The sequence below is a fragment of the Zootoca vivipara genome, chromosome 11, assembly GCF_965207765.1.
Source record: "Zootoca vivipara chromosome 11, rZooViv2.hap1.1, whole genome shotgun sequence".
Classification (NCBI taxonomy): Eukaryota; Metazoa; Chordata; class Lepidosauria; order Squamata; family Lacertidae; genus Zootoca; species Zootoca vivipara.
In genome coordinates, this window is record NC_142594.1 from 58431427 (window position 1) to 58442014 (window position 10588).

Genomic DNA, 10588 nt, shown 5'->3' on the forward strand with positions numbered 1-10588 from the left:
ACTAACCTGCAATATTTTGATGGAGCTAAACAATAACACCACCAAGAGCATCTGGGATTCTGATACACCCACAGTGAACCGTGAATAGAGTTATCCTCCAGTTTTGCCTTTTTAAACCTGGTTGGTCTGAACTTCCTAGTCCTTTTGAAATTTAGGCTTCAGAGATCTTATGGAAGTTGAAGTAGCTTCTGTCAGGTTTTTCTGTTTCTGCTTCTGTTAGTTTTTGGTTGACCAAAGAGATGACTAACATTGGATATGGCGCAAATTCTATGATTTGGCCAGAAAAGCCAGGCTTTTCAAATCCCAGTCTCATGGACTGACCGGATGCAGAGCAATGGTGGGAGGAAGCAGCAAGGGGAACCTGTGGCAGAGAGAAGTCCAGAAGCAGAAGCTGAGGAAGAGAGGTAGGCTGGTGAAGAAGCCAGGGTGTCTCCTCCCTCCTGCTGTGACAAGCTTTCCTCCCACCTTATCTTCCTAAACCAGAAGAGGTATGAGGGGGAGGAGCAGAGACAGTTCCACCGGCAGAGTCTCAGATCACTTGGGAAGGATCCAGGAGAAGAGGTTGGCTTATTCAGTTGTGGGATGGCAGGGACCTTCAGTTCCCATAACTGTCTCATAGGGGCAAGGTCAGTTTCTGTCAGTTTATGGTTGACCAAAGAGATGACTGATGTTGGAATCATAAAATCTTAGACTCTTAGAGGCACAGGGGCAAGACCTACTGGGAAGTCTTGCTCTGCTTGTGAGGCCTGACAGCACTGAGCAGGCTGTTTCTTCTCATAAAGAGTTAACTTCACTTACTCCATGTGATTTATTGTTGACCTGTTCCTGACACTCAGGTTCCCATAAATATGTTCATTAATGGCTGTCAACAAAACCAGTGAAGCCTGTTGTAAGACCTTCTGTTCTTCCTCTGTCCCAAGCATTAATTAGCATTGTTCAATAACCAAGGGCTGCATTTCTTCCTGAGACTATGATCAGTTTCTCTTTTTGTTGCAGGTGGTGATGAATTAGAAATTAATAACGAGGGAGACCATGACAATGTCTACACAATAGAGAAGGGAAATAAATATTCTGAGTGTGAAGGTAACTTCAGTCAAAGGTCCCCTTCCACTTCCTCAGAAAGAAATGCCTTTGGGAAGAAATCCTATCAGTGCTTGGAATGTGGAAAGAGCTTTAGTCATAGGACTAATCTCACAGCCCATCAAAGAATTCATACAGGGGAGAAACCATATCAATGCTTGGAATGCGGTAAGAACTTCGCTTGGAAGGAAAGTCTCACTTCGCATCAAAGAATTCATACAGGGGAGAAACCATATCAGTGCTTGGAATGTGGAAAGAGCTTCAGTCGTAACTCCCAACTCATTTCCCATCAAAGAACACACAGTGGCGAGAAACCGTATCACTGCCTAGAATGTGGGAGGAGCTTCAGTCAGAGTGCTGTTCTTAGGGTGCATCAAAGAATTCATACAGGAGAGAAGCCATTTCAGTGTTTGGAATGTGGAAAGAGCTTCACCCAGAAGTTAAATCTCAGTTTCCATCAAAGAATTCATACAGGGGAGAAACCATTTCAGTGCTTGGAATGTGGAAAGACCTTCAGTCGGAACTCCCATCTCAATTCCCATAAAAGAACTCATATTGAGGAGAAACCCTATCAGTGCATGGAATGTGGAAAGAGCTTCACCTGGAAGGAAAGTCTCACTTCCCATGAAAGAATTCACACAGGGGAGAAACCATATCAGTGCTTGGAATGTAGAAAGAGCTTCACCCAGAAGGAAAGTCTCGCAGCCCATCAAAGAATTCATACAACTGAGAATCCATATCAGTGCATTGAATGTGGAAAGAGCTTCAGTCAGAGTTCCAACCTCATGTCCCATCAAAGAATACATACAGGGGAGAAGCCTTATCAGTGCTTGGAATGTGGAAAGAACTTCAGTCAGAACACCCATCTCACAGCTCATCAAAGAATTCATACAGGGGAGAAACCGTATCAGTGCTTGGAATGTGGAAAGAGCTTCAATCAGAGGTCCAATCTCACGGCGCATGAAAGAATTCATACAGGGGAGAAACCATATCACTGCTTGCAATGTGGAAAGAGCTTCAGTCAGCGAGTCAATCTCACTTCACATCAAAGAATGCATACCAGTACAATCATAGAATCATAGAAATGTAGAATTCTATAGTTTGAAGGGGCTCCAAGGGCCATCTAGTCCAACCTCCTACAATGCTGTAATTTCAACTGAAGCATGCAAGACAGATAGTCATCCAACCTCCGCTTAAGAACCTGCAAAGGAGGAAAATCCACCGTCTTCCAAGGAGTCGGTTTCACTGTCGAAGAGCTCCTACTGTCAGAAGGTTCTACCTGAAGTTTACTCAGAACCTCCTTTTTTATAACTTGAAGCCATTGATTAGGGTCCTGTCCTCCAGAGCAGGAGAATATGAGGTTGCCCCATTTTCAATGGGACAGCCGTTTCAATATTTCAAGATAGCTATCAGACCTTCTCTCAATCTCCTCTTTTCCAGGCTTAACATACTGAATTCAGCCATTCCTCATAAGACCTTTTCTGAGCCACGATCACCCTCCTCTACACATGCTCCAGTTTGTCAATATCCTTCTTAACTTGTGGTGCCCAAAACTGGACACACAATTCTAGGTGGAGTCATTCCAAGTTAGATTAGAGCATGACTTCCTTCTATATTTTCTATATATTCCTTCTATATTTCTGTTGATGCAGCCTAGAATAGCATTTTCTTTTCTTTTTTTCCTTTTGCTGGTGCTGCATCTCACTGCTGAATAAGAGAAGTGAGAGTAGAAGTGTGCTGTCCTCACTACCGTGCCTGGTGACCTAGGTAGTTCGACATACAGCTAAACCTTCTTGTCTTCGACGGAAAAAAGAGACTTTTTTTTTACTTTTAATCCTATACTTTATTAACAGTCAAGAACGAGGTAAAACAAATTGAATAAGACAAATAATAAGTGTGAAGACAAGTATTAAATGGTAAAACAACGATACAATCTTGCAGGTGGAGAACATGTAACAGGACTCCCTCTGGTACCCTCACACCCACTGAACTCCTCCTCTCTAACCTCAGCCACCAACTACCGTGTTTCCCCTTTTTTAATACGTAGTCAGAGAGTAAGCCATGGCAGCATTTTTTAGCATTAGTGAAACATAAGACACCCCCCGAAAATAAGGCATACCTCCATGCCGTGTAGAACGAGACCGTCGAGCGCCCCAGCCAGCCAGCGGGACCCAGCCAGCCAGAGGGGCCTGGAACCGGCTGCTGCTGCAGCAGCGAACGCCTGGAGCGCCCGCGCCAGCAGCCTGGCCTCTCTTTTTTTTGCCTGCCCGAGGCAGCCTGCCGCCCCGCCACCGGAACCGGCGGCTGCAGAGCAGAGCGCTCCGCAGCGCCGGGCAGAGCGCAGCGGCCTGGCCTCTTTATTATTATTTATTTGCCGGCCGCCCCGCCACCGGAACCGGCGGCTGCAGAGCGGAGCGCGGCCAGCGGGGAGGGCTGCGCGTTCCCGTGCGGTGATGGCGGTGCGTGGACGCGCGGCGGTGGTAGCAGCAGCAGCAATGGCTGCTGTGGATCGGCGGCTGCCGAATCTCGATGACTTCGCGGGGCAGAGCTGGAGCGCCTGGGTGGAGAGGGCCGGGCCGACCGCAGCCGAGACAGGTGAGCGCGCCCGCCCTGCCCGCGGGCCCGGAGGTGGCGGCAGGCGGCGGCGGGAAGCAGGGGACCCTCCGTTGCCGTTTCTGCTGCCGCCGCCGCCGCCGTCGAGCTTCCTCCCTCCCTCCCTCGCCTCCCCTCCTCCTCCCTCGCCCCCTCCCTCACCCCGCCCGCCCCAAACAAAGGAGCCGCCGGGTCCTAGCGCCGCCTCACTTCCCGCCCGATGGATCCTGCCTTCCTTTTCCTGCCGCTTCGATCGGGTTCCCTAGGATCTCTCGATCCTCCTGATGGGATCCCCTCTCCCCCAGCCTGATTTCACCGGGGGGATGCTGTGATCAAGTCAGGATCTTTGTCCCACGCGTTTTCCAGCTCCTTATGTGCTTCTCGTTCCTACTTTGATCCCTTATTACAGGAGCATGGGTTTTTTTTTACAGGAGCACAGCGGCCTGGCCTCTTTAATTTTTTTTTTTTGCCGGCCGCCCCGCCACCGGAACCGGCGGCTGCAGAGCGGAGCGCTCCGCAGTGCCGAGCGCTCGAAACGCCCAGCAGCACCAGGCGGAGCACTGAGCCAGCAGCCTGCTGCCTTGGTGCTTGGAACCGGCTGCTGCAGCAGCACCGCACAGAGCGCCCAGCAGCACCCCGAGCCAGCTGCCTGGCCCCTCTGAGGAGGCCTTAAGGTACAAGACATCCCCTGAAAATAAGACACCGTGGGTTTTTTTGAGTAAAAAAAAGAATAAGACGGTGTCTTAAAAAGGGGGAAACACGGTATCCCAACTGTCAGCAACTGTCGTTCTTGCAATATTCTTTTTGGCCAGTAGGTGGAGCCGTGCTACCCAGTACAATAACAGCCCATACAAACTAAATACATTTATGAACTTTGCCCGTGCCAAAGGCACGACACTCCCCGCTTGGTATCAACAGATACTACTATTTGATTCCCCCGATGACAACAGTAGAACCAGTTCAGAGACTGGTCTAAGAAACAACTTTGTTTGTTGGTTTTTGCATACTTTAATTTCCACTTTCCTGACTCTTCTATCTTCACTTGGAAAGACTTTGGTGATGCAGGCTAATGGCCATTCATTCCTTTGAGACTGACAGTCTTTAACAAGAACGATGTCGCCAACGTTTAGATTAGGCTTGGCAGTTTGCCATTTAGATCTTGATTGTAGAATAGAGATGTACTGTTTCTTCCACCTATCCCAGAAGGTGTTTGCAAGACTTTGAACCTGTCTCCATTGACGCAAATGCAAGTCTTTGTTAGTGAACTCACCAGGAGGTGTACTGACTACTTCAATTTTTTGAGTAAGGAGAGTTGTCGGTGTCAACAAAAAAGGTTCTTCTGGGTCATTGGAGATGGGTTAAAGGTCTGGCATTAATAATTGCTGCAACTTCTGCCATGAAGGTTTTCAGACTCTTGTGAGTAAGCCAAGTATTCCCTATTTGTAGGAAGATGGAATCTAAGATCCTACAAGCCACTCCTATCATTCTTTCCCAAGTTCCTCCCATGTGGGAAGAATGTGGTGGATTGAAGGTCCATATACAAGCTTGACTGCTCAAATATCTTTCTACTTGTTTTGTGTCTTAGTTTGAGAGAATGCTCAGTTCTTTGGAGGCACCAATGAAATTAGTGCCTCTGTCAGAGCGAATGTGTTTTATAGGGCCTCTAATAGCAATAAAACGTCTTAAAGCATTAATAAAGCTAGACGTGTCCATAGACTCAATCACTTCAATGTGGACAGCTCTAATAGACATGCAGGTGAACAAGACTGCCCAGCGCTTGCTGCTTGCATAACCTCCTCTAGTACGACGTGCGGAAACAGACCAGGGGCCGAAGACATCGAGGCCTACATAGGTAAAGGGAGGGTCTGTGCTGAGTCTGTCAGCTGGAAGATTGGCCATCTTTTGTGTTTGGAGTATGCCACGAAGCTTATGGCAAGTAATACATTTATAAATTTCAGTACTCACAAGTCGTTTGGCTCCCACTATCCAAAAACCAGCAGAACGTAAAGCTCCTTCTGTAAATAGACGTCCTTGATGTCTGACCTGGTGGTAATGCAGTACAATCAGAGAAGCGATGTGGTGCTGACCAGGTATAATTAGAGGGTTTCTTTCATTTAACTCTAATTTAGCTTGCTTGAGACGACCACCTACTCTTAACAGGCCATTTCGACCGAGGAATGGGTCAAGTTTCCTAAGAGTACTGTCCTTAGGTGTCAGAGGGCCTGGTATGGCTACTCTAGAGTAACGACTCCAGCATGGTCTTTTAAGGCTTTTATTAAGTGCTGATTATTTACAGTGTTCAGAGCAGTAAAAATGCATCCTTAAGGTGAGGTGTCAGAACTCCCGAATGGCGATTGGCGCGTTTTCTTCCAGCACCACAACTTTGGCAGACCCAACCTCTTCCCCCTACGCTTGCGTCGCAATTCGGGAGTTGGGGGGATTGGCCTCCCCCCCGTGCGTCCAACTTCCTGTCCCACCTGCGGCCTGGGCTCCACAACCTTGCCTGAGCCTCGGACACCACTTCCTGACTCTCCGCTGGAGGCAGAGCTCTCCTTACTCTCTCCAGCGCTTGGGGATGGGCTGGAACTTAAGATGGGAGGGACTTCCCTGTATCCCTTGTCCCTCACATCCACCCCCCTCCCAGGCTCCTCTCCCCCCCTCCCTAGTGGCTCTCTGCTTGCTGGGGACGAGTGAAACCCCAAGAAGTCTGTGGCATCCGAGCCTGTGGGTGTAAAAATTTCCCCCCAATCCTGCGATCTTTCTCCTTCCCCCTGAGAAGACGGGAATCCCAAGAAGTCAGTGGCGTCAGAGCTGGTTGGAGTAAAAATGTTCTGCCAGTCCTCTCCTGCCTCTGACGTCGTCGACCTCGGTGAAACCCACACCTCTTCTTCCGTGTCCTCAAATTCCGCTTCCCATCTCCATGGAGAGCTGCTGCCTGCGATCCCTTCCTCCCGCCCCTCCCCCTCTTCCTCCCTTTCCATGTGCCAGGGCTTGGGCCTGTGGGGGAACAGGGCGTGGAACTCTTCCACTAAAAATTCCTCAGGTACTTCCGTGGCCGGTATCCACTCATTGTGGGACGGCGGAGTGTCCTCCCATGCTATCAGGTACTCCAGCCCTCTCACCCCTCTCCTTGAGTCTAAAATCTCAGTTGCCTCATTGAGCTGTCGGGCGTCTCCCGTCTCCCCCCCTCTCTCTGGAGGCTGATCGCTGTCCCTGAACCTGGTACTTTCCCTGTACGGCGACAGCAGTGATCTATGAAACACTGGGTGCACTCTCATGTCCTCCGGCAGTGCTAGCCTGAAGGCTACCGGGTTGACCTGTTGCGTGACCGTGAAGGGGCCCAGCCTCCTGGGTGCTAACTTTTTGCATCGCCCCCTGGTGGGAAGACCTTCCGAGGATAACCAAACCTTGTCCCCCACCCTGATGACCTCTCCCGGTCGCCTGTAGCGATCTGCCCCCTTCTTGTACGCTTCCTTGGCCCTCTCCAAGTGTTCTCTGAGCTGCTGGTGCACCGTCTCCAGGTCCTCTGCCCAATCCTCTGCCTGTGGACCCTCTTCCTCCTCCTCCCCCTCCCTCTCCGGGAAAGATCTGAGGTCGCGCCCGTAGTTGGCCTTAAAGGGCGACACCCCTGTGGAGACGTGCACCGCATTGTTGTAGGCAAATTCTGCCAGTGGCAGGCGATCCACCCAGTCCGTTTGCCTCTGGCTGACGTAACATCTCAGGTACTGCTGCAGAATGGCGTTGACCCGCTCCGCCTGTCCATTGGTCTGCGGGTGCCGAGCCGTAGACAAACTGACCTCCACCTGCAGGAGGTTCATTAGCCGCCGCCAGAAACTGGAAACAAATTGGCGGCCACGATCCGAAATAACTCTTAAAGGCAATCCATGCAGTCTGAATACGTGGTCAACAAACAGTTTGGCCGTCTCTTCTGCCGAGACCGCCCTGGCACACGGTATAAAGTGGCACATTTTGGACATGAGGTCCACCACCACCAACACTGCGGTCTTGCCCCTGGACGACGGCAGGTCTGTGATGAAGTCCATGGACACTACTTCCCACGGCCTGTGCGGTGTGGCTAATGGCTCCAGCAAACCTGCTGGTGGCGCTCTGACCACCTTTGCTCGCTGGCAGGTGTCACATCCCCTTACATAATCCCGAACATCCTCCCGCACCCCTGGCCACCAGAAGTGTCTCATGACTAGGTGAGTGGTTTTGTCCCTTCCGAAATGACCCGCCGTTGGGTTGTCGTGCATCTGCTTGAGGGCCTTACCTCTCAGCTGTTTGGTTGGCAGGTACAGGGCTCCCCTGTAAAAAAGCAAACCCCTCCTTTCCTCAAAGTCTTTAGCTTGCTCCCTCCCCCCTCTCAGTTCTCTGAAGATGCGGGTGGCAAATTCATCAGCTGCTGTCAGTGCTGTGAGTTCTGCCTCGCTCACCACTGCTGCTCCGCATGACCATGCTGATGGGGGGAAAATGTGCCTGGGTGCTGGTGGCAACTCCTCCATGTACTCTGGCTTGCGGGAGAGGGCATCCGCCCTGACATTCTGCTCCCCCGGGATGTAGTGGATGGAGAAGTTGAAGTTCGAGAAGAACTCTGCCCACCGTATCTGCCGCTGGTTGAGCACCCTGGCAGTTCTCCAGAACTCCAGGTTCTTGTGGTCTGTGCACACCTGGATGGGGTGCTTGGCGCCCACCAGGAAGTGTCGCCAGTGCTGGAACGCAGCGTGGATCGCGAGAAGTTCCCTATCAAACACTGTGTAGTTGCGTTCTGGCTGGGTCAGCTTCCTGGAGAAGAAGGCACAGGGTCTCCACTCTGTTGGCGTCCAGTTGCAACAGAATCGCTCCCAGAGCCTTGTCCGAAGCATCTGTCTCCAGGCGTAGGGGCGCATCCTGCACCACGTGGAACAGGTGCTGGTCTGAAGCGAATACCCTCTTGAGGCTTTCGAACGCTGCTTGCGCCTCTGGTGTCCACCGGAACTTCTGCTTGCCTCTCAGGCAGTCGGTGATAGGAGCCGTGACACGAGAGAAGTTCTTGATGAACTTCCTGTAGAAGTTAGCGAAGCCTAGTAGGCGTTGGGCATCTTTGCGCGTCCTGGGGCTGTGCCAGTCCAGGATGGCCTGCACCTTGTCCTTGTCCATCGCCAGCCCCTTGTCTGACAGCTTGTAGCCCAGGAAGTCCACCTCTTTGGTGTGAAACTTGCACTTCTCCAGCTTCACATACAGGTGGTTGTCCTTCAGGCGCTGCAACACCTCCCTGACATCCTTCACATGCTGCACTGGGTCATTGGAATAGATAAGTATGTCATCTAGGAAGACCAAGCAGTTCTTGAAGAGGAGGGACCCCAGGACGTGGTGCATGAAGGCCTGGAAGCATGCTGAGCCCCCTTGCAACCCGAAGGGCATCACCAGATATTCAAAAGAGCCCAGAGGCGTGAACATCGTGGTTTTCCATTCATCGCCTTCCCGGATCCTGATCAAGTTGTACGCCCCTCTTAGGTCTAGCTTGGTGAAAATCTTGCCCCTGCGTGCCGCTGTCAGGAGATCATCCACTCTGGGCATTGGGAAAGCCACTGGCTCTGTCACTGAATTCAGTCGTCTAAAATCCACCACAAGACGGCGCTGTTGCGTGTCTTTCTTGTCCACCCAGAAGACCGGGCTGCCCCCTGCTGCCTTGCTTTCTCTGATGAACCCCCGCTTGAGGTTCTTGTCGATGAAAGCGCGCAGATCCTCCAGTTCCTGATCTGACATGGCGTACAGCTTGGCTGGGGGTATCGTTGCCCCTGGCACCAGGTTGATCTGGCAGTCAAAAGGCCTGTGTGGGGGTAGGTGGTCGGACTCCGCTTCGCTGAAGACCTCCTGCAGGTCCCAGTACGGCTTGGGTATCGCCTCACCCCCTTTGACATGCATGGTGGCCACCGTGGCTATCGGAGGCCCCTCCCCTGGTTGGTGCTGCATGCAATGTTCCAGACAAAAGTCCGACCCAAACGTGATGCATCTCTGGTGCCAACTTATGGAGGGGTCGTGGCGCGCCAGCCAGCTCATTCCCAAAACGATGGGGGGGTCTGAGATGGTTGTGACGTTGAAAGCCAGTGTCTCTGAGTGCCTTCCCACCGTCATTCTCATGGGGGGGGGTTGATGAGTGATGGCCCCTCCCAGCAACTCTCTGCCGTCAATGGTGGCTACGTGCAGGGGAAAATCCAGCTGCAGAAGTTGGATCTGGTGCTCTTCTGCAAAGTTTCTCGAGAAGAAGTTGGCTGAGGCACCACTGTCAATTAAGGCGAGGACTGTCAGGGGATAGCCATTTGGGAGCGTTAGCGTGACTTCTAGAACCACTCCTGCTCTGGGAGGGGTGGGCTGGCTCTGCTCCTCTCTGTGCGGGTGGGCAGGCTGGGGCTGTTGTCTGCTGACTGTGCCTGGCTGCTGCCCCTTGTCTCCTGCAGCCAGGCTGTCTCGTTTCCCTGCTGTGGTGCTGCGTCAGTGAGGGAAGGTACAACCGTTCCCGCCTTTCCTTGCCACTCTCTGCGATGAGGGCAGTCTCTGACGCGATGCCGGGGGGAGTTGCAGAGAAAGCAATTCCCGCCCCTTCCCTCCTTGCGTCTTGGCGCCGCCGGGGTTTGAAAAGCCCTCGCGCGCGCGCTCCCCCGATCTCCATCGGTTCCGGCTCTGGGCTTGGTCTGGACGGGTCTGGGGGCGGGCCCTGGGGTGGGGTTTGGTGATGTGGTCTGTCCTGGGAGCGTGGGAACCAAGGTTTTGCTGCGCGCGTCGCTTGTTTGTCATACCATCTGGATTCCTGTCTCACCCCCACCGCTAGCGCCGCTTTGCTTAACTGATCCATAGTCTGCGGTCTGGGACCTCTTGCCAGCTCATCCTTAACGTCTGCGTGCAAACCCAGGTAGAAGGCTGATTTCACTGGCTCACT

At 52.2% G+C, this 10588-nt stretch overlaps 1 protein-coding gene across 1 annotated transcript in view; it reads left to right on the forward strand.

The window, feature by feature from the left end:
- LOC118079413 (uncharacterized) overlaps nucleotides 1–10588 on the forward strand; it is a 38971-nt gene that overhangs the window by 21769 nt on the left and 6614 nt on the right. Inside the window, exon 7 of the mRNA XM_088654389.1 lies at nucleotides 997–5882. Within this exon, the coding sequence (XP_088510515.1) occupies nucleotides 997–2162 (1166 nt within the window). The 3' untranslated portion in view covers nucleotides 2163–5882. The remainder of the gene's footprint in view (nucleotides 1–996; nucleotides 5883–10588) is intronic.